General features: G+C 38.6%; 1 protein-coding gene across 3 annotated transcripts in view; it reads right to left on the reverse strand.

Moving 5' to 3' along the window:
• MCM9 (minichromosome maintenance 9 homologous recombination repair factor) overlaps positions 1–25,349 on the reverse strand; it is a 95,200-nt gene that overhangs the window by 18,748 nt on the left and 51,103 nt on the right. For all 3 annotated transcript variants that reach the window (XR_014147921.1, XM_081828877.1, XM_081828876.1), the window contains one exon: positions 22,481–22,655. Coding sequence is in view for 2 of the 3 variants with exons in the window: in XM_081828877.1 (XP_081685003.1) it covers positions 22,481–22,655 (175 nt within the window). In the remaining variant the exon portion in view is untranslated. The remainder of the gene's footprint in view (positions 1–22,480; positions 22,656–25,349) is intronic.

The following is a 25,349-nucleotide window of genomic DNA, read 5'->3' on the forward strand; positions in this document are numbered from 1 at the left end:
AAATTGGGGAGTGGTCATCTGAAAGAAGGGAAGGTGGTACACATGCCTAGTGGTTGCAGATCTGTGATACAAACAAACACTACTGCATTAGAAGCTGAATGGGGCTTTAGAAAATGCAGATACACATACACAATCGAATCCTAAGTACTTTGTGCATAGTGGTGGCTCACTAAATAACTCCTTAATGAACTCACCAATTAGTGTAAGGTAACGGTCATTTTTCCAACCCAGTAGGACCTCCGCTTTCTTCCATAACAATAATAACAGTAACTACCGTACCTGTAATAGCAAGATTTGTGCTAGGCTTTATGTATACATACTTTCCCTAAGAGGCACAATCACCTGAAAGGTAGATAATGTATCACCAACTTGGAAATATGGAAAGTAGAAGTTGAAAGATGTTAGTAACTCCCTGACAGGTGACAGAGCAGCAGAGCTGCCATTCAAACCCAGACCAGCCAGCTCCACAACCAGTGCTCTTTTACCTGCAGACTGCCCCCTCCCCGCCGACGGTGTACCATCTGAAACAGTTCCTGTGGGCACAGAGAACCCTCCTGATGCTTTAGGTATTCACTGACTTGCCTTATCTTTTTCCTGCTTGATTTGATCCTCCTTGAGGGGCTGTGACTTACTGTTGTCCTCACATGCCTGTCACATATTAAATGCTCATAAACATTCAGTAAATACACGAAAAATTAAAAAACAAAGCTTTACCTAGTTCAGTATTTCTAAAATTCAGTGCCATTCTATACTTACAGGTTTCAACAGCCATAAAGTAATCATGCTAACATGTATATTTTTCTACATTAACTTCAAGGAATGAAAACATTCCAGTTTCTGGAAAAGCCACCTGTTTAAAAATTCAGTTAATTAACATATAGTGTATTATTAGTTTCAGAGGTAGAGTTTAGTGATTCATCAGTTGCATATAACACCAGTGCTCATTACATCAGGTGCCCTCCTTAAAGTCCACCACCCAGTTACCCTATCTTCCCACCCCCTCCCCCCAGCAATCCTGTTTATTTCCTATGACTAAGAGTCTCTTACGGTTTGTCTCCCCCTCTGATTTTGATTTATTTTATTTTTCCCTCCCTTCCCCTATGGTCCTCTGTTTTGTTACTTAAATTCCATGTATGAGTGAAATCATACGATAATTTTTCTATTTTTAGTCTACATGTTTATACTTTCCTAAAAACACAGTAGTAACTTTTCTAAACATTGTAAAGTTAGGTTACATAAATTATTTTCACTATTACAGGCTCTCCGGAAAGTGCTTTCGTTTTTGCAATGCTCTCCCAGTATTCTCGGTACATCCCTTACAAGGTGATCCCCATCTCCACTCATGGCTTTAATCCCCGCTGATACATTGTTACCCCTAAACTCAGTCTCGCTTGTGACAGTGGCTGCTATGTGTTCACCAAACTTTGTTTCCCTTTCACCCTAGGAGCAGAGCCAGACCGTGTTTCCCATCTCTTTTAGGGGGGTCAAGTAGGACTGCAGTGAATAAGTGTTGCCAATGGAATGGGGGTGGAGGAACATGCCATTTCCGGGGGGTCCCTAAAAGCCTTCCTGTGCAACCCTCCTTGTTCTCTCTCTCTCTTTGCCAGGATAGACAAGGATAAGGCCATGGAGTCAGAGAGCTACCTGAAGGAGGAAGCCTGGGTCCTGGATGATTGTGTAGAGCAGAGCATCCCACCTTCAACCCACATTAGACTGTGGCGTGAAGTAAGAAAAACTCCCTTTGGCAACATCCTGCAGGAAAGAGATGAGCATAGGAAAGAACTGACCAGTTCTCAAGCAGGAATGAAAGACAATAGACAGCTTAGAACTGTGAAGTTTTGAAAGGCTGTAAAAAAAAACCAACTGCTTCTAGACCCCAGAGAGTAACAGCAAGACTGAAAAGGCTTTGAACAACAGAGCCCTGTTGTAAATTTTCTCAGTTGTACAAAATGACCCAGGGTAAGTAAGGTGAAGCCTTCAGTTTTAGATGGCCTGAAGGCAGCCATCACTAGGATGAATAAAAGAGGAATGTTCACAGCAATACTATTCACAATGGCCAAGAGGTGGGAGCAACACAGGTGTCCATGGATGGATGAATACATAAACAAAATGTGATACACACACACATGCACACAATGAAATATTATTCAGCTTTAAAAAGAAAGGAAGTTCTATTTACTACAACAGGGATTAAACTAGAGGACATTAGTATACTAAGGGAAATAAGTCAGTCACAAAAGATAAATATGGAATGATTACACTTACATGGGATTTCTAGAGTAGTCAAATTCATAGCAACAGAAAGTAAAATGGTGATTTCCAGGGACTGGGGAGAGGGGAAAATGGGGAGTTGTGGTTTAATGGGTATAGAGTTTCAGTTCTGCAAGATGAAAATAGTTTTGAAGATTAGTTGTACAACAATGTGAATATGAATATACTTAACACCACTGAACAGTACATTAGTACAGTAATTAGAAATAATTAGGGTGGTAAATTTCATGTTATGTATTTTTTTAACCACAATAAAAAAAAAATGGAAGCTTTTATGGACTGAATGTTTGTGATTCCCCCAAATCCACATGTTGAAGTCCTAACCCCCAATGTGATACTGAGTTGGGGCCTTAGGGAGGGTCGTGCCCCCATAATGGGATAAATGTCCTTGTGGGAAGTGGAGGAGAGACCAGAGCTCTCTCTCTGTGTCTCTCTCTACACACACACACACATACACACACAGAGCAAGGAAAAACCATGTGAGCACTGGGAGAAGGCAGCTGTTTACAAGCCAGGAAGAGGGTTCTCACTAGGAACCGAATCTGCCAGCACTTTGACCTTGAACTTCCAGCTTCCAGAACTGTGAGAAATAAATGTCTGCTGTTGAAGCCACCCAGTCGATGGTATTTTGTTATAGAAGCCCACACTAAGACAAAGGCAAAGAAGAAAACAAAAACCCAACAAACCAGGCTCGAGGAATATGTGAAGAAAAGAACTCTGGATCCTGGCACATGCAATTGATGGGAAGCAAAGAGATGAGAGGCCTGTTTCCAGGGGATCTGTGCTGCCCAAGAAACCACCACCTCACTCTAAAGAAAGCCTCCATTGCTTTCAAGTTGTAAAACAACCTGGGGCAAAGAGGACACCAGAAGTACAAGCAAAAAAAGACAGAACAGATAAAATGGACTTCATCAAAATTAAAAACTTTGTGCTTCAAAGAATGCCATCAAAGAAGTGAAAAAACCCACAGAATGAAATTATTTGCATATCATATATCTGTGAAAGGACTTATATCCAGTACATACAAATAACTCCTAAAAGTCAACAATAAAAGAACAAATAATCCAGTTCAAAAATAGGCAAAGGATTCGAATAGATGTTTCTCCAATGAAGATACACAAATGGCCAATAAGCAGGTGAAAAGATGCTCAGTAATTCAGTCATTAGGGAAATGCGAATCAAGACCACAGGTGAGATACTACTTTAGACACCAGGATTGTTATAATCACAAAGACAACAAGTGTTGGCAAGGACGTAGAGAAATGGGAATCTTCTTACACAGCTCGAGGGACTGTAAACTGGTACAGGGGTGTTGGAAAACAGTTTGATGGTTCCTTAACAAGTTAAATATAGTTCCCATATGAGCCAGCAATCTCTCCTATTATATACCTGAGAACAATGAAAATATATATCCACACAAAATTTGGATGTGAATCTTCTTGGTAACATTATTTATAATAGCCAAAAAGTGTAAATAGCCCAAAATTCCATCAACTGATAAATGGATAAACAAACTGTGGTATAGTCATATAATGGAGTACTATTTAACCATGAAAAGGAACAAACTATTGGTCCATGCAACAACTTGGATGAACCTTGGCAACATTATGCCAATGTTCTTCAGGACCAGTCCTGAAAGCTAAAAAGCTCTAGAATGGAAGGGGCCAGGGCCCCTGAGTGATTTCATGGGCTAGAACAACTCCTCTCCCCACACAGATGAGCAAGACACAACTTAGACTGCGTTAAGCCACTGTCTGCTACAGCAGTGAGCCTACCCTGAGTGATACATAACAAATCTCTCTAATGAGCACCAGATCCTTTGGCTGTGGCAAAAACTACTCCAATGTTTGAGCGGTCTCCTCACCAAAAGAATCAGGCCAAACAACAGCCTGCAATGCAACAGTCACATGTTTCTAGATCATCCAACATTTTTAGTATAGGGCTCTCAATTAAAAAAAAAAAAAACTTGGGGCACCTGGGTGGCTCAGTCGGTTAAGCGACTACCTTCGGCTCAGGTCATGATCCCAGGGTTCTGGGATCGAGTCCCCACATCGGGCTCCCTGCTCTGCGGGAAGCCTGCTTCTCCCTCTCCTACTCCCCGCTTGTGTTCCCTCTCTCGCTGTGTCTCTCACTGTCAAATAAATAAATAAAATCTTTAAAAAAATAAAAAATAAACAACTTATTAGCACCCTAAAAATGGGGTTAAAAGCCTCACAAAAATGTACAAAATAAAAATATGTTAACGATATTCTCACAATCCTTTACATACATATTTGGTAATCTTCAATGTTAGGTATACACACCCTCTCCTGCTTTTCCATAAGGTTGATAAAGTTAACAAATTGCCTTTTACTCTAGATTGATTCAATGAAGGGTAACAAAGTCACAAGCCACGACGGGAGTCAAAGTACTGCTCATATAGAGCATCTAGAAAGAACACAAACTCTCAAAGTACATGATGTGAACCATTTTCACATCCTGGTGGCAACTTGGAGGCCTCCAAGGGACACCTCTCGACTTGTCCCAGAGCCTCCTCAGTCCCCTAGGAGTCAGAGCGCTCTCAGCGGGCTTGGGTAGACGGACTTGTTCCCACCTCTCCCTGTCTCCCCGCCTTAACCTGAGGCTGACCTGAGGAGGATGCCTTCAGAAATGTGGCTTCACAAGGTCTGGAGGAAGAGGCAGACAGGTTGCCTGGTGTGTAGAGCAATCTTACCTGGGAGCAGGGGTTCCTAAGCCTGGCTCATCAATGAGAACCAAGGTGGGTTTTAATAATATAGATTCCCAGGTCCCATCACTGAGAGTCTGATGCGTAGGCTGGGCGTGGCCTAGAAAACTGAAGATCAGCTGAGTGGACTGCTGCTGTGGCTCTTCTATGACTGGTAGAATCGCACATACAATAAATGTCTACTTGTCGGTCTTGCTACAAAGTTTTGAGCATCTGGAGGACAGAGGCTTTGTCTTTTCATCTTTGTGAGTAGCTAGCAGAGAGCATGACGTTGCTTAGTGCTCCAAATACGTTTATTGAGCAAAACAATACATTGCTATCATGCTTGTTTTTAAAATCTAGACTGAGGAACAGCACCAAATATATAATTGCGATATCAGATTTTTTCCTACAATGGTCCTTCGCAAATAGCAAAGGAATCCTCTATTACTTAGGAGTCTACTGACACCCTGCCCTGGAATTCTAACTCTGTGTAGTGTGCGCAAAGGGACACATTAAAAACAAAATAAAACAAAACAAAACAAACAAAAAACCTCAGAAATTCCCTGCAACCTTGGAGGTCAGCCAGATATTCTGATTCAGTGGTTCATACTGATATCCTTAAAGGATATTGTAATTCAGATAAAAAAAATTCCTTCACAAAGCAATCAGACTTTATTCACTTGAAACATGAGAGAAAGAGAAAAAGCAAAAGCAGACACATTTAAGAATTCCTAGATATGATGTTGTAAGGTATCAAACATCTTAAAGAAAAACTTGAAGTGTTCTCAGAAAAAAAGGGCCCAGAACATCTGGATGATGATGGCTTTTGCATTGCTGGCCAAATGAAGAAGGCTTTGAACTGAGGAGTGAGGAGTAGGTAAGGTCTTTTAAGGGTAAAATTCAGATATCTTTATTTTACTTTGGTAGAATACATGATTAAGTATTCCCTTTTCACACTTAACCCTTCTAATCTGCTTGCTAATTAACAACTTGATATGCTTTATGTCTCTAGAGACATTTTCTCAAGAGCCCTGCATTTGGCAAATAACTGTATACTTTGCATCAGGAAGATTAACAGGCTTCTAATTAGGGAGAGAATGAACTAAAGATTCTGAAAACTGTTAGCCAAAAAATTAGATGAGCCACTGTTGGAGGCAGATCCAACTCTTTCATAAACTGTAGAGTGACACACAGATTAAGTGCCATGAAAAATGAACATGAGGGGCGCCTGGGTGGCTCAGTCATTAAGCGTCTGCCTTTGGCTCAGGTCATGATCTCAGGGTCCTGGGATCGAGCCCCGCATTGGCTCCCTCTCCCTCTGCCTCTGCCTGCCGCTCTCCCCTGCTCGTGCTCTGTCTCTCCCTTTCTCAAATAAATAAAATCTTAAAAAAAAAAAAAAAAGGAAAACGAACATGAGCCACAGGGGAACTTGAAGATGTTTCCGTTGTTCCCACCACCGAGCAAATGATACAAGCACATGGTGCACCAAAGGCACACCTGACAGCCATCCCAAGAGCAAAGCCAGTATGTGCTATTCTTGCACTGTTTTCTAAGCGACATTATGTCAAAGGACAATTCCTTCAGCTGGAGGAAAAATATCACATAATTGGTGTAGATGTGATCTGGGGACAAACTGTAAAAACTACCACAGAGCTTGACCACGCATGACAAAGTAGTGTCTTTATAAACCCCACCACCCTTTTTATCTAGCTCTTTGAGACCCACTGAGCTCAAGACTCTCCTCATCCAGAGGCATCTCCTATTTAGATGGAGTCACCAGGCTGTCTGCCTAAACTATCGCTCCCCAGCACTGACAAGCCTCCTAGCAGGGACAACTGTTGTAGGACTTGTTCTTCAGTGTATTCCTTAAGTGATTCTTTTGTCCTCAGTGCACAGAAGTCCCGGACAGGCCGGCCACTGGAATGTCCGTCAAGCCTAGAACTCCACAGTCCCTTCTTTGAGAACTGCCATGCGTGAACGGCGGGCTAGGCCCGAGGTTGGAGACTGACTAAGGCCAGCGCCTCCCCAAGCCACCTGGAGGCCTCGGAGCTGCTGCTACATGAATCTACTAGGGACAATCTCAGTGGCCCTCTTTTGAGGGTATCTGGAATGGACACAAGGGGGAGAACTGAACTACTAAAGAGAGCTGAACAAGTCTGAGAGACCCACAAATACACACACGCAGAAACAGTCACAGCAAAGTATCTGAGTCACAAGAATGGGACAGCAGGAATGGCTGCTATTTTAGATCTACTTTGCACAAACTCCCATTCCCCAAATTATGTTCCAGTCACCAAAAGAAGCAGCTTCTGTTTTTCTGGTTCTCAGTTTCCACATTTGTAAAAAGGGGGTTATAATGATAGCAGTCTGATATAGAACTATTGTGAGAAAGAAATGGGTTCTTATGTGTACAATACTTAGAAAAAAGCCTGGCACCTAGTAAGTACCAGATAAATACAGATATCCCTTATTATCCAAACTCCTGCTTTCTGAAAATAGGAATTTGAATATAGTAAGATAAATTTTCTGATAAATTCCTTGCTACCCAAATTCAGGAACAAAATAGATTTGGCTACAGATACTTGTGTTACTTATAGTTAAGCACCTCATCACGTGCCAGATACCATGCTGTGTGATTTACATGTAAACCAACCTTCTTTTTCTATTTTATTGAATTCTATTTGACATGTAACATTATATAAACTCAAGGTATACAACATGCTGATTTGATACTCTTATATATTGTAATATATTGCCATTGTAGTGAAAGTTAGCACTTCCATCATGTTATGTGATTACCATTTCTTTTTTATACTGAGAGTGATTAAGATCTAGTCTCAGGGCGCCTGGTGACTCAGTCGGTTAAGTCTCTGACTCTTGGTTTTGGCTCAGGTCATGATCTCAGGGTTGTGAGATCGAGCCACACGTCGGGCTCTGCACTCAGTGCAGAGTCTGCTTAAGGCTCTCCCTCTCCCTCCGCCTCCCCACCCCCCCGCAAAAAAATAAATAAATCTTTAAAAAAAAAAAAAGAGATCTAGTCTCTTAGCAAGTTCGATGATTATAATATTGTTGTTTATATTCACCATACTGTGCATTAGATCTCCAGGACTAGTCTACTAGTTGCAAGTTTATACCCTTAAAAAACATCTTTCCTTCTCCCCCAACCTCCAGGCCCTGATAACCACTATTTTACTGTTTTTATGAGTTTGATTTTTTATAATGGTATATATAAGTGATATCATATTGATATCGTATTTGCCTTTCTGTCTGACTTATTTTACTTAGCATAATGTCCTCAAGGTCCATCCTTGTCATAAATGGCAGATTTCCTTTTTTCTCATGGCTCAATGTATTCCATTATATATACACATACCACATCTGCTTTATCCATTCATCTGTTGGTAGGCACTTGGGTTGTTTCCATATCTTGGCTATTGTGAAGAATGCTGCAGTAAACATGGGAGTGCAGGATATCTCTTTGATAACCTGTTTTCATTTCTTCTAGAAATTGGATTGCCAGAAATTGGATTGCTGGATCATGTAGTTCTTTTTTAATTTTTTTTTTAAGATTTTATTTATTTGACAGAGAGAGAGAGATAGCAAGAGCAGGAATACTAGCAAGGGGAGTGGGAGAGGGAGAAGCAGGCTTCCTGCAGGGAGCCAGATGCGGGGCCTGATCCTAGGACCTGAGCCGAAGGCAGACACTTAATAAGTGAGCCACTTAGGCACCCCTCTTTTTTAATTTTTTGAGGACCCTCCATACTATTTTCCATAGTGGTTGCACCAATAATACATTCCTACCAACAGTGTACAAGGGTTTCCTTTTCTCCACATCTTTTCCAGCACTTGTTATCTCGTCTTCTTGATGATAACCATTCTAACAGGTATGAGATGATATCTCATTGTGGCTTTGATTTGCATTTCCCCAATGGTTAGTGATGTTGAGTACCTTTCCATGTACCTGTTGGCCATTTGTATGTCTTCTTTGGAAAAACGTCTACTTAGTTCTCTGCCCATTTTTTAATCCAATTGTTTGTTGTATGAGTTCTGCATATATTTTGAATATTAACCCTTTATCCAATATATGGTTGGCAAATATTTTCTCCCACTCTGTGGGCTGCCTTTTGAAGACACTGTTGCAGCAGGACATGTTTTACATGATTGAGCTGGATACAGGCATGCAGTCCCAGACCAAGTAGAGGCACATGTTCCTCTTTGAGCACACTGTCACCTTTAGCAAACTACTCTGGAAGGGGTTCTTCACCCTGGACTGCAAGGAGAATCATGATGAATTACTTGGTCCCGGATGAGAACGTGGACAGTGACCCCAGCAAGTCTGCACTCATGAACAGAGAGACTTCTGAGCAGATCATTCTGCAAGCCACCAACACTGAAATCCAGCAAGCCTGGGCACAGGATACTCATCAAGTCTTAGAAACACGGTGAGACTCCTTAAATGCTGCCGTCGGACCTCATTCATCAAATAGTACTATGTGCTGAAAGGGAATGACATCTCTGTGAACCAAGGTGAGGCGGTCCCGTCCTCATTGTCAACAAGCAGAACATGTGCCTGATGTTGTCAGCCTACCAGCAACCATCCCCCCACAGCTGAGGACTGGGTCCTGGCGTCCCTCACCAAAGCCAGGGTGGCAGCAAAAAAACAGTGACAAGAGCAGTAAATAAGTGCCTCACTGGCTTCTCGAGGAGTGTGTGGATTTAGAAAACTGAAAAACAACCCAAAAATATGAACACATGGTAGGGAATTACTGCGGCTTCTTCTCAATGGTGCCACTGGAACCGATGTTTTGAACGCTGGAACCACATGAAGCATGTCATCCAGCTTGGACCTTTCCAATTTTTGTTGTTGTTGTTGTTGGTGGTGGTTTTCCTTTTTACTTATAATTTTCTGTTCATTTTTTTTTCTCTTTTTCCCCCCTAGGTTTTCATTCAGAAACTTCCTGAAGCCCTAGGTGATGCAAAGGCCTGCCTTCTGTTGCTCCATGTGCCCACAGGAATCACTGGACTGGACTTCTATTTTTCTTGTAGTAAGTTACTCACATATATATACCTGAAGGTGTTTTTTTCCCCCCTTCAAAACAAGGAGTTTAGACATCAACTAAAGAAGAAGTAAAATGAATCGTACAGCTTTAAGCATCAGCACGAGCATTTATATAGGAGAATTACAGTTAGTACTAACTACTAAAGAGAGATGAATGAGGCTGAAAGACCCACAGACACACACACAAAATCAGTCAGAGAAAGTATCTGAGTCACAATAATGGGAGAGCAGGTTTAAAGGTGAATATTCTTCTGATACGAAGGCAGCAATGAAACAATACAGCTTCTATTTTATATCTACTTTGAACAAACTCCCATTTTCCAAATTATGTTTCAGTCATCAAAAGATGCAGCTTTTGCCGCCTGGGGTACCCTAGGCTTAAGGTGTGCTTCAGGTAACATGAGCTCTTCTCATTATAACTTTAAAAGGCCTTCCCAGTTATCATCCACCCTCTAGCACTCGATATTTCATCCTGGAGCAGAATCATGTTTTGGCTGACTGATCAAAGTTCCTGGACAGATGGAGGAGCCTAATGATGATGGTGACAATGGTCCATATTCCTTCCAAAAAGTTCTGGGAAAGCAAGTTGTTCATAGTTAATTTGGCAGGAAAATCTGACCTAAACTGATGTGTCTTTGTTCTATTTAGTGTGAAGTTTCATAAGCTTCACTGCAATAGAATGAAAATGTTTGATTACAGGGCGCATCTCCGGTTCTGCTGCTAGGTTTCATAATATAGGACATATGCACTGTGTTACTTTCCCAAAATGAAAACAAAAAAATCTGAATTCTGCCATGTATTTGGTCTCAAGGGTTTCTAAAAGGAACTGGAGGCCTATAACAATAATACTTAACTAGCATTTATTAGAGGTCAGGTTATATCAGAAGCACTTTACATGGATTAACTCATTTAATTTTCACAGTAGCCCTTTGAAATGGAGTAATTCTCACCATCTTACCAATGAGAAGCCAAGGAAGAGAAGTCGAGTACAATGTCAGTAATTAGCTAGTAGGTAGTAGAGCCAAAACCTCAACCCAGCCAGACTAGCTCTGAGGCTCTTCCTCTTAATTATTATAATTCTTTCAATACCCAATGTGTTCTTGTAGTCACTAAAAAAAAAAAAAAAAAGGTGGAGTTCTTGATGCAGTTTCCTAAACTTGTTCCTTATCTAGCATAGATCACATTCAATATTTCATGATATAACTTGAAACCATTTTTTTTTTTAATTTTATTTATTTATTTGACAGAGAGACAGCGAGAGAGGGAACACAGCAGGGGGAGTGGGAGCCCGACGTGGGGCTCGATCCCAGGACCCTGAGATCATGACCTGAGCCGAAGGCAGACGCTTAACGACTGAGCCACCCAGTCGCCCCTGAAACCATATTTTATATATGTACATATTCTGCAATCAACCAGCCAGCAGCTGAATTCATTTGTCATGGCTGAGGTTTACAGCATCTCATAGGTGGTACCTTAAACGTTATCTATTTACTCATTAAATGTCTGAATTCCTTACACAAATTTTTTCTAGTCTACACTTGAAGGCCCACACAACCATATAGGCAGCCTACTTGACCTCTAGGCAGCTCTAACCTAAGAGGTCTTCCTTGTACGGATTCTAAAACACTTCCCTGCTTTCTGGCCATTGATTCCTAAAGGATATAGAAAAGTTTAATTCCATTTCTATATATTTGAACCCTTTAAAATAATTATAGATAACTATTTCTCCAATTACTCTTTCTAGAAATGGTTCAAAGAAAACATGGGTAATATTTTAAAAATACACAGCAAAAGTTGGTATGAGTTAAATGAGAAAGAATAACTTAAGAAATAAGATGCTGATTTCCAGGTTTCTAGAGGATGATGGCAGCTGCTTATATCCAAATTTCTCCACATATCCTTCAGAGACCTTAGAGATAAACAAGGGAGCAAATAAACCCATAAAACAAAACTAAGAAGTAAGAGTGAGAGAGAATACTGCAAAGTTCAATTTACATGGAAATCAACAAATAGATATTAAAAACTGGCAAAGCTAATTTAGAGCCCATGATGGAATAGAAAGATCAGTGGAGACTAAGTGAAAAGAAGAAGAGACCAACAGGCTCCTCATGATGGTGGAACATAGCTAACATCACTCTTAGAAGGACAGAGTCCCACATGGAATAGGGAAATACTGAGAAAAGGTTTGAAACCTTGTGGGTCAAAGCAGTGGCTACTGGGGAACAGAAAGAAGGACCTGAAAGTTCTTGAGAGCAGAGGTGGCCTTCTTGGGAAAGCTCCTCGATTAGATGGCAGTGACCAGCAAGGGTCACTGGAGTCTTGGTGATCAGGGGAAGGGGGAGACAAGCAGTGGATATTAAAGATCCTACTAAACGGGCACCTGGGTGGCTCAGTTGGTTAAGCGACTGCCTTCAGCTCAGGTTATGATCCCGGAGTCCCGGGATCGAGTCCCATATCGGGCTCCCTGCTCAGTGGGGGGTCTGCTCCTCCCTCTGACTCTCTTCCCTCTTGTGCTTTCTGTCTCTCATTCTCTCTCTCAAATAAATAAATAAAATCTTTAAAAAAAAAGATCCTACTAAACAAATAAGAAATAGAATCAGAAGACACATCAACCAGCCCCTTAACCTTTAGAAAAAACACTGTTAAGTAATATGCACTCGCCTGAGATTACTCTGAACTAAAAACTAGTACATCCTCCAAACTTCTCACCAACATCACAATAGAATATTTTTTTTTTTATTAAAGATTTTATTTATTTGACAGAGAGAGACACAGCGAGAGAGGGAACACAAGCAGGGGGAGTGGGAGAGGGATAAGCAGGCTACCCGCAGAGCAGGGAGCCCGATGTGGGACTTGATCCCAGGACCCTGGGATCATGACCTGAGCTGAAGGCAGTCGCTTAACCAACTGAGCCACCCAGGCGCCCTAGAATAACTATTATTGATTTAGAAAAAGATAAGACATTTTAAAAGTAATGGAAATAACATGCAACATCCATATAAAACTACTATAAGAATCAAAATACCTCAGGTGATAAAACTCCTTATCCAAAATCCTGCCATAAAACCCACAAAGCAGAAAAAATCTGTATATGATCTGCTCACTTTAATATCCTTAAACAAACATTTGCATATGTGAAAAAACACTCCAAGTCAGAAATTCAAAAACCCAAAACAGAAAAGTACAAAAAAGATACATATCCGGAGATGACTCAGGGAAGAAAAGGAAGAGAGAGAGAGAAGACAAAATAATTTCAGAAATGAACATTCAAATCTGAGATGCCCAAAGAGACAAGACTGGAAATATAATAGAGAGTGCTATGAAGAGGAATAAAAATGCCAAGAGAATAAAAACAAAATACAAAAGAGCTAAAAAGTCTGAGATACAAATTGGTAGCTACAGAATCTAGGCAAAGAAGACCTAAACTATATGTAATTAGAATTTCTGAAAAATAAAAACAAAGGACAGAGCTTATATATATAAAACTGTAATTCAAGAAAAATTTTCAGAAAGAATTCTATATTTCAAAGGGCTCGCTAACATCTAGACAAACTGACCAAGAATAATCAACTGAGGCATAGCCTAGTAAAAATATTGCATTTAAAACAAAAGAAAAAAAATCCTTCTGGGCCTTCAGGCAAGAAAATCAAATCACCTACAAAGCAAAGGATATCATAATGGTATCGTATTTGTCAACAGCAACACACATAGCAAGACTACAGGAAAGAAAGTGTAAGGCTAGGTCTTCATATCCAGCCAAGCTGTTTTCAAGTATTGAAGCTATGAAAAATAGTTTGAAACCGGCACAAACTCAGTATGGTATTCAGGAGCCCTTTTCAGGGAATCTCCTAAGAGGATGAGCTTCATTTAAGTAAGAGATGTCAGAGATGCTCTGGATTGATGGTGAGCACTGAAGACATTTAATTTTAGATCAAAGACTGAAACATAGGAAGGGGTACATTTAGAAGAGTATGTGTTATCTGTCCTGTCAAAGTATAAATAATACAATCTTTTTTTTAGTAGTAAAGAGAAGGGAAGAGGGGGAAAGTAGAATAAGCTCGTTGATTACCATATGGATAACAGAGTCAAAGGTACTATTTTAAGCTCCCAACTGAGGATAAAGGGGCTGCTGGCATTATAAAAGGTATTTTTTTAAAGGTAAGTCCTAGAACAGGTGTTGACAAACTTCAGGTGGCAGGTCAAATCCAGTTCACCTGTTTTGTAAATCAAGTTTCAATGGGACACAGCCAAATCCATCCAGTTACATATTGCCTATGACTTCTTTTGCTCTGTCTACATCGTAGATACTAACGTAGTCATACTGTCCAAATCAACAGAGGTGAGTGGTGTGTAAGAGATGGTATGGTCCACAAAGCCTTAAATATTCACTATCTGGGCCTTTATAGAAAAAGTATGCCAACTCCTAATGTATAACAAAAATACAAATCTTCCTAAATGCCAAACACATAGAAAAAGAAATGTAGTTAAGTTTTTAAAAAATGAAATCGTTAACACCAACCATATTGATAATACCAATAAATGTAGATGTGCTTAATTCATACATTAAAAGAAAAAGATTTTCAGGTCATTCATAAAGCAAAATAAAGTAAGACCAACTGTATGCTCTATATAAGAGAACAAACTGAGGCAGCTTTTTCTGTCCACAGGTCCTGTCCCCATGATATAATAAAAGCACCTCAAAAATAAAAATTTAAAAAATTTTAAAAATAACAAACTGAAATCTAAAGGTTAAGCATGAAGGAATGAGCAAAGATATATTAGGCAAATGCAAATAATATGAAATCAGGAGTTATGATCTTGATACCAGGCAAGGCAACATTCCGACCAAAAAGCATGAAGACAGAGAAGTACAAATGCCAAAGCCACAGCAATTACCTCCAGAAAGCAGAAGCTATGAGAGATGCAAAGAGAACCCGGCAGACACAGAATAAGGGACTAACACACCTTCTCAGTCTGAGACATGTCAAACATACAAAAGGTAAGGTAAAGATAGAGGGAACCTAAACAACATCATTTATAAGGTATAGTTCACGTGTGTGTATATTACATTCTGATTACAGAGAACAGAATTTCTCAAGCATACATGGGCCAGTCATGAAATTGTCTTTATACTAGACCACACACACACAAAAACCAAACCAAACCAAAACCAAAACAAACAAACAAACAAAAAACCTTATGAAGTACCTTAAAGTACAAAAATGCAAACAAGATTTTCTGGCCACAATGCCATAAAACTAGAAACTAATAATATCAAAACACAAGTAAATTTTAAAAAGTTTCTTCTACCTGAACACTAAAAAACTCTTTAAAGCAAACTCTTGGGAGAAAGGGGATATACAAATCCAAACTGCAGAATTTCTAAAACATATGAAAAGATGATAATGAGAATGCTACATATAATTATTGAAGCAGCACCAAAGAGTGTGTATGTGTGTGTATATAAATATATATATATTATCTTTTGCATAAGAGAAGAGATGCAAACACATGCTCACGCAACCTCTCCCACCGTGTGTTTTTGCTTATTTTTGCAAAAAAAGGAAACATAGGAAAGATAAATCAGAAACCAATGAAAAAGATATCCATAAAGGACAGGAAAAAATAGAATGGAAGAGGTAGGGATATCATTGGTATAGCTTTCTATATTGTTTTGACTTTTGAAATATGTTTTACAAATTCAGAAAATAAAATTTTAAAAACACTGAAAAAAGCAAACTCTAAAAGTGAACACAAGCATAAATTTAAAACCCTGATTCCTAACTGTCTATCAAGTCAGTAATATGACCACACAAAGAAAATAATTAATTCATGGGGCACCTGGGTGGCTCAGTCATTAAGCGTCTGCCTTTGGCTCAGGTCATGATCCCAGGGTCCTGGGATCAAGCCCCACATCGGGCTCCCTGCTCCGCGGAAAGCCTGCTTCTCCTTCTCCCACTCCCCCTGCTTGTGTTCCCTCTCTTGCTGGATCTCTATCAAATAAATAAATAAAATCTAAAAAAAAAAGAAAATAATTAATTCAAATAACCTTTGAATATGCACTCTGACCAAATATGACCTTGGTGGAGTATATTTTAAGCACAAGAAAAACTGCAAAGAAGGCTTGAATATTAGGTTTTTTTGTGGTTGTTATTGGCAACAGTGTTGGTATAATAATTCTGAAACTATTTTGCAGACTCAATTGAATTCAGAAACACAAGGAGTTCTGTGAACTTTCATATACATATGAAATAAAATAATTTCGGAGAGTCGTAAGTCCTAACTTACCCTAACCTAATAGGACTGGTTAGAAAACAAAGTTTTTTAAAAAGTACATAAATACTTGCACAACAATTTAAATGTACTTAATATGGCTGAACTGTATGCTTAAAAATGGTTAAGATTTTAAGTTTCATGTTTGTGAATTTTACCATATGGTAGGCATAGAGCCAGGATACTGACATCTATCAACCCTAAGTTGAGACTATCCCTGAAAGAAGGGTATTGTTATTTTCCTTCCACAGATGACTAAATTGCAGCCCAGAGGTGGCAATTATGTCGCATAAGACCAGAAAGTAGTAACAGAGACTAGAATTGACTGTGGGTTTCTCTGACCCCAAAGCTTATGCTCTTTTCACCATGGTAACCACTCGATTTTTTGAAAAGAATATTAACAATTTAGTTTTGCCTTATTTTTTAATTTAATTTAATTTTTTAAGATTTTATTTATTTATTTGAGGGGGCGGGCGCCAGCAGGGGAGGAGCAGAGGAGGAGGGAGAGGAAGAGGGAAAGAATCTCAAGCCCACTGTGCACTGAGTGCTTGGGCTAAATCTCACAAACCTGAGATCATGACCTAAGCAGAAACCAAGAGTTGGCGCTTAATGGAATGAGCCACCCAGTCGTCCCATACTTTCGTTTTATTTAAGTGAAGGGACATTCACTGCTTTTGTTATTATTGGATATTTGTTGTTACTGAGTAGTGATAGTAGCAGTTTTAAGGAGTTTTACCAAGAATGAACAAGCAGGGAAATAATTCCAGAGGAAAGATGTTTGGTCTCTTGGACAGTAACATCTGCTCTTCCTGAGTGTTGTTTCAGGTCACATCCTCTGCCTGCAAAATGTGGAGCCTAACAACTCAAGGTGGAAGAGATTCAAATCCAAGTTATATGTGTAATCTTTTTAAATACAATTTTAAATTCTTGAACAGTGTCAAAAATGTGAAATCTGGTTGAAATACATGTTCAGGCCAACATGCATTAGAGACATCATGTTCAAAAGCAAAAGCAGTACTGCTAAATACTCATCCACATGTGGTGGCCCTGTTACCCCTGGGAATTGGCTGTTCAGTACGTCCAGAGACCACAGGAACCTAAGCTCTGTTAGTACAAGGTAATTAAAAAATATCTTCACTAAATTGCTCAAGAAACCCTTTCAAGATGGAGAAATTTAAAAAACAAACCATTACATAATAATACAGTTATGCAACATTTACAAACTATGTCTTAAAATGCATGATAAAAATTGAATGGTATAAATATCTTTATGAATCCAGAAATAGTTATGTAGGGTGTGGAACAAATCAGAATGCCACCAACATCCACACCTGGATGAATAAGAACTAGTGTAATGATAATAACTAGAAGAGAACAAAGATCCTATAATTCCTGGAATGTGGTAAATTATAGTAATCTTTAAGTAAAATAGATATGCCAAAAAGCTTCAAAAAATAAAAATTCTTGCATAAATGTAAAGAAGCTGAAAGGCTAAAATATCAAGTCTGATCCATGCCACAGTTCAAAGAGGTATTAAGGTCTGGATAGTAGCCAAGACAAAAGAGAAACATTTGAAGAATTTTATCTTGAAAAGATAATCATACAAATGTTCACCATAATAATAACCATAATATCAATATCTACTGTGGTACAATGGTCAAAAAAGTAAGTCCTTAAGAAAAGTTCATATGATCAAAGCATTCAAAGTGCTTCTCATGCAAAACTCCTTTCAGTACATATTATATATTTGACAAATGGATTAAAGGAGAAATAATTTAAAACTGTAAATATGAGTAGCACACGTCTTTCTAGCTATAAACTGTCTCCTTTCCCAACAGACAAAGAAATCCAATCTGAAAATTATTCATTAAAATTATTTCCTTTAGAAGATGTCAGTACAAGTTAAAAAAAGGGTTTTACTAATGATAAATGTATCATCTCTCCTTGGTACTGTTGTTCCTTTCCATTCCCTTCATCCATCCTTATGGATGGTAGCTTACCATCCAAGCCCACCAGCAGCAGTCAAAGCTTGGGCCATGAACTTGTACCTGTCCATACACTGTTACCAATCAGGGAAGAGATAAGTACAAAAAAAGTAAGTGTTTAGAAATTTCAATAGCAATTTCACAGAGTGATTTCATGTCTGTTGAATCTAAAAATAAAATATATGGAAAAAATAAAAATTAAAAACATGGGTTTACATATTTTTTAAATTAAGGATTACTGTGGTATAATTTACATATAGTAAAATCCAACTTTTTTAGGTGCCCCTCTGCAGTCAATCTCTTCTCCTAATGGCCAATCCTTGGCAACCATTGATTTGATTTCTCTTCTTACAATTTTACCTTTTCTAGAATATGATATAAATGGAATCATAAACTAAGTAGTCATTGTGCCTGGCATCTTTCACTTCACATAGCGCTTTTAAGATTCAATCATGTTGTTGCATGTATCAATAGTTTGTTCTTTTATCTTTCTAGTAGTATTCTATTGTATGAATTTATCAAAATGTTTATCCATTTACCAGTTGATGGATTTCTGGGCTATTTTCAATCTTGGGTGATTATGACTAAAGGTTCTATAAGCATTTATGTGCAAGTCATTTTTTGTAAATAAATATCCAAGTGTTCTAGCACCATTTTTAAAAAATGACTATCCTTTTTTTATTGAATTATCTTGGCATTGTTCTTGAAAATCAACTAACTTTATACCTGTGAGTCTATTTCTGGACCTGTATTCTCTTCCATTGATCTATGTCTATCTTTACACCAATGCTATGCTACCTTGATTATTGCAGATTTATAGTAAATCTTGAAATAAGTAAGTTCTACAGATTTGTTCTTTTTCAAAACTGTTTTGGCTATTCTAGTTCCTGTGCTTTTCCATATAAAATTTAAAATCAGCTTGTTGATTTCTGCAAAAAGCTTGCTGGGATTTTAATTGAAATTGTAGATTCTATAGGTCGCTTAGAGGAAAACAGATATTTTAACAACACTGTCTTCTGATGAATGAAACTTGGTATGTATCTCCATTTACTTAGGTCTTCTTTAATTTCTTTCACCAATGTTCTGCAGTTTTCATTGTAAAAATCTAGAATGTATTTTACTAGATTTATCCCTAAACATTTCTTATTTGTGGATACTATTGTTAAGTGGTATGTTTTAACTTCAGTTTCTAACTGTTCATTGGTAGCACAAAGAAATACAATTAATTTTTACACATCAATCTGTGACTTTTTAAAACTCATTTATTAGTTCTAATACCTTTTTCATTGATTCTTTTTTTTTTTAAGACTTTATTTATTTGACAGAGAGAGACAAAGCGAGAGAGGGAACACAAGTAGGGGGAATGGGAGAAGACCCCGGGATCATGACCTGAGCCGAAGGCAGACGCCCAACGACTGAGCCACCCAGGTGACCCTTTCTCTCATTGATTCTTTTGAGATCTTCTATGGAGACAATCATGTCATATAGACAGTTTTAACTTCTTCCTTTCCAAACTGAATGTCTTTTATTTCTTTTTCTTGCATTACTAAACTGACTAGGACTTCCACTACAATACTGGCCAGAAGTAGTAAGACTGGACATCCTTGACTTGCTCCCAAACTTAAATGGAAAACATTTCACTTCATCATAAAGTATGAAATGTTTCTTTTAAGTTTTCCATAGATGATATTTAAACAGGCAGATGGACTTCTCTTCCTATTTGCTGATAATGTTTATCATTATTGGGTATTTAATTTTGTCCGATACTTTTTCTGCACCTATAGGGATGTTTTCTTTTTTATTCTGTTAATATTGTGAATTCACATTGATTGATTTTCAAATATTACATCAACTTCGCATTCCTGGATGATCCTCACTTGGTTATAATGTAAAATCTTTTTAATATACTGCTGGATTTAATTTACTAAAGTATTATTAAGAACTCTCATGTCATGGGGCACCTGGCTGGCTTAGTCGATAGAGCATGTACTCTTGATCTCAGGAGTGTGAGTTCAAGACCCACATTGGGTGTGGAGCCTACTTTAGAAAAAACAGAAAAGAGTTTTCATGTCTTATGTTCATGGGGGTATCATTCTGTAGTTTTATTTTCTTGTAATGTCTTGGTCAGGTTTTGGTATTTCCACGGAATATTTCTTCCCCATCCTTTTAACTTACCTATGCGTTTGAATTTAAAGTCAGTTTCTTGAAGGCAGCATTTAGTTGGGTCTTGCTTTTCTATCCAATCTGACAGTTACTGCCTTTTAATTGTTTATGTGATTATTAATATAATCATTGATATGGTTGAATTTGTATCTACCATCTTGCTAATTGCATTCTATTTGTCCCATCTATTCTTTGTTCCCCTTTTCTTCTCTTCCTGCATTCTTTTGTTATTTTTTTATGATTCCATTTTACCTCTACCACTGGTTTATTAGTTACACCTCTTTCATTTTCTAGTGGTTGTTCTAGAGTTTACATCTTTAACTTCTTACAGTCTACCTTCAAATGATATTATACCACTTCGTGTATAGCGTAAGGCCATTAGTGTCTGTAAGGCCCTGACAGTTGATCTGGGTATTGGCACTGTTGTCATCTTTACCCTCAGTGCACTAGACATTTCGAATTCTTTCACTGTTGAGCTGTGTTACTTTGTGCATCTAGATGGGGGTTGTAGCGCAGTGCTGGAAGATCATTCTCAGTGTTCCTACTCTACCTTCAGCTTTCAGCAGTCACCACACAACTCACCACAGTGGGGTCTCTTTCCATATTACTGCACCTTCCCCACTGACAGACTGCTTGTTACTAGGTGTTAGGCTTATTTGGGGGCCAGGTTGGTTTTTGGGCTCCTGGTCTGAGACAGGGTCTATGAGCCTGCTTTTGGATGGGATGGGCTAGAAAGCTGTAAGCTCTTCTGTCCCTCCCACCTGGTGGCAGCAGAACCCTGCCATGTATCTGTGGTGGTCCTTGGGCAGGAGTTGTTGTTCTGTCCCTTTCCCGATGGTACAGACCACTGTTTTGCCTTGGTTCAGGATCCTGGACCTGAAGAGTGTTTCCAGCCCTTCCCTCAGGAGAAGAAGGCTTTTGCTTCTACCCTTCTCCCAGAAGGGCCATTTTGTCTAGCTCCTGTGGGAGGGAAGGAAGATGCCCTAATCTAACCTCTTCCTGAAGTAGAAAGGTTTTGGGTTTTTTTGCCTCTACTCTTCCGCCAAAAGCCCATGGGTTGGAGACCTAGCACAGTGCCTGGTATATAGCAGGCTCTTCATGAATATACACTGAGTCATTGTATATTGAATGAAACGAATAGATCTGGTCATTGTTCTACCTAGCTTTTTCTTGCATTTTTTTCCCTACGGGCTCTATCCTCTCACCCACCCACACCCCCCTTTTTCTTTCCAAGTGTATATAATTAGATCTCACAGACTCTATATACACCAGCATCCCTTTTCATGCCCACTACTGTTTGAAGACTCTGCTGGCAGCCCACCTGCCTGATCAACTGGCCTCACACCTATAATAGTAGCATTAGGGCTGAGATAGTTCCAGCTCTGTCCTTCGGATGATCCGGCAGACCACTTGGTGGTCAGCCTTTGTAGCCAGGTAAGTTTCTCATAACCATCTCAGGGCCTGGGTGAATGGATTTCTATCTGACTTGCCCATTTTTCCTCCTCAGTGGTGCTATGTTGCAAGTGACTCACATACCTCAACCCCTACACCTCCTTGCGTCACAATAGGCACTTCATTTTACTAATGTATTTTATTATTTAGTTTTCCACATGCCATGATCAACCTTCTATTAGGATAGATAAGGAGAATGCCACTGAAAGCAGAAATCATGTTATTTCTTTTTGAATCTTTAAAAATTCCTAACATAGTAAGTAGATATACATTACTGAATGAGAGAATATGTTGGATCCTGCATTGAAAGAAAGCTCTTCATAAGTCCCCTCCCTGAATTAAGTCAACTTACATTTATACTTTAGTTTTTCCTTTCTTTGTCCCAACAACTCATTTTTACTTCCTCATACACCTCCGTGGGGATGCTAATGTGTGTCTTGATGAATGTAACTGATAATCCCTGATAAGACCAAACATACCTTGCAGTTCAGTAAGGTTCACCTTTTTCCACAATCACATTGTTAACTAATCTCATTATTCCCGTAGATTTTAAAGAAAAGAAACTCTTACCCAGCCTTAGCAACACTTATGGTTTGTTGCTCCATTGCCTCGTGGATACTGGTTCTATCATGCTCTTTGAGGCTGTTAAACTCATCGATACAGCAAAGGCCCGCATCTGCAAGTACTAATGCGCCAGCCTCCAAATTCCATTCTCCTGAGTCTTTCACAGCAGTTACCGTCAGACCTAAGGAAACAAGCAAGCTATGTCAGCTTTTATTTTCAAAAGCATATTTTATACCTATAAGGGGAAAGTACCTACATTTTAAATGGAAAAGAGTCAATGCTTTTATTTCTAATCTGTCAAGAAGGAATGGCATCAGACAGAGAACTGGTGGTTCCCAAGGGGAGGAGGAATGGGAGGATAGGCAAAATAAGGGAAGGGAATTAAGAAGTACAAACTTACAAATGAATCATAGGGATGTAAAGTACAGCATAGAGAATATAGTCAATAATATCGTAATAACTTTGTATGGTGACGGATGGTAACTAGACTGATCATGGTGAGCATTTCATAATGTATATAAATGTTGAATCACTATGTTGTATACCTGAAATGAATATAATATTGTATGTCAACGACACTTCAATAAAAAAAATGGATGGCATCAGGACAACTATTTCTGGTGTCCAGGCACTGGAAGGCCTCAGAAGATCCTATGTTCTGAAAATATAAGATGTGTTATTGAGTATTTTATAGCAACTGGAAGTCTCCAAATTTTCTCTTTCCTTGGTAGGGACCCTCACTGAACAGAAGGAGCAAACAGATCTCCAGAGATCTTCTGACAAGAGGTTCTGTATTATATGCTGTTTATAGAGAGGGGTCCAAAGACAGAAAACAGTAGATATTAGAGTCCAGTGATGAAAATGAAAAGTTTGCTCCTAGTCACAGCGTGAGAAAGAAGACTCCTTTAATATGTCTTTTCTGGTTTTGATTCATCCTTTATACCAGAGTGGTCAAAAGCAAAGGCTTTGGGGGCACCTGGCTGGCCCCATCAGTTAAGCATCTGACTCTTGGTGTCAGCCCAAGTCATAATCTTGGGGTCATGAGATTGAGCCCCACAGTGGGCTCAGCACTCAGCGCAGAGTCTATTTGAGATTCTTTCCCTCTCCCTTCCCCTCTGGCCCTCTCCCGACTTGTGCACGTGCGTGCTCTCTAAAATAAACAAACAAAAAAAATAAATAAAAAGGCAAAGGCTTTGGAGTCACACAGACTTGGATCCTGAATCTTGGATCTGTCATTCTGGTTGTCATATATAGGCAAGTTTCCTAATATGTTCTGGCCTCTGTTTATTCATTTATAAAAGGGCATAACAATGGAATGTATCTTATAGTCTTGGATGTTCAAATAGAATATAATAAAGCTCTTTAAAAGGTATATGACACATAGTGAGTACTTATAATAACTACTGTTGATCAAAATTGATAAGCTAGGCTGACCAAGAAAAAAAAAGGAGAAACAAATTACAAATATCAGGAATGAGAGGGGGATATCACTATAAACCCTACAGATACTTAATAATAGTAAGTAAATACAATGAACAACTCTATGTCCTAAGTTTGATAACTTAGATGAAATGGTCAAATTCTTTGAAATATATAAACTGTGAAGTTTATCTAAAAAGGAATCAATAGCTTGCATACTCCTATATCTATTTAAATCTACAGACTAAGATGACTTCATGGTGAATTCTACCAAACATTTATGAAAGAAATAATACCAATTCTACACCAGATTTTCAAAAATACAGAAAAACAAGGAACATTTCCCAACTCATTTAGTATAGCCAGCATTATTAAGATACCAAAGCCAGATAAAAGATATATCAAAGGAAAACTAAAGACCAGTATCTCTCATAAACAGAGACGCAAAAATCCTCAAAAAATACAAGCAACTCAAACAATACATAAAATAATAGATTATAACCAAGTAGGGTTTATCTTGGGAATGCAAGGCTAATTCAACATTCAAAAACTAACCAATATAATTCACCATATCAATAAACTAAGGAAGAAAAAGCAAATGACCATCTCAATATATTCAGAAAAACACCTGACAAAACTCAACAATTATTCATGATAAAAAAGTCTCTCAGAAAGCCAGGAAGAGAGGGAACTTCGTCATTCTTAGTATTTACAAAAATCATGACATATTTAATCATAAAAGACTGAATGCTTACCCCCACCCTCATCCCCAAGATCAGGACAAGGCAAGAAGATTAGCTCTCATCATTCCTATTCAAAATCTTGGTGGAGGTTCTAGCCAGTAAAATAAAGGAAAAGAAATTAACAACCATCAGATCAAAAAGGAAAAATAAGACTTTATATTTTCAGACCAATATGACTGTGTATAAAATTCCAAGTAATCTACAAAAAAGCTACTAGAACTAAGTGAGTATAGCAAGGTTGCAGGATGCAAGTCAATATATAAAAATCAATCATATCTCTATACATTAGAAAAAAATTAAAAATGGCAATTAAAACATAATACAAATTGGGGCACCTGGGTGGCTCTGTTGGTTAAATGCCTTCCGCTCAGGTCGTGATCCCGGAGTCCCCAGTCGAGCCCCGCTCTTGGGCTCCCTCCTCATCAGGAAGTCTGCTTCTCCCTCTGCCCCTCTCCCTGCTCATGCTCTCTCTCTCATTCTCGCTCTCTCAAATAAATAAAATCTTTAAAAATAATAAAAATTAAAATAATACAATTTATAATAGCATCTGAAGATATTAAATACCTGGGTATAAATCTTTAAAAATGTGCAAGATCTGGGCTGTGAATTCGAGCCCCACCTGGGTGCAGAGATTACTAAAAAATAAATAAAAAATTTTAAAAAATGTGCAAGGGGCACCTGGGTGGCTCAGTCGTTTAAGCGTCTGCCTTCGG

This window comes from Leptonychotes weddellii, chromosome 8, assembly GCF_054177405.1.
Source record: "Leptonychotes weddellii isolate Sample4059 chromosome 8, ASM5417740v2, whole genome shotgun sequence".
NCBI classification, from domain to species: domain Eukaryota; kingdom Metazoa; phylum Chordata; class Mammalia; order Carnivora; family Phocidae; genus Leptonychotes; species Leptonychotes weddellii.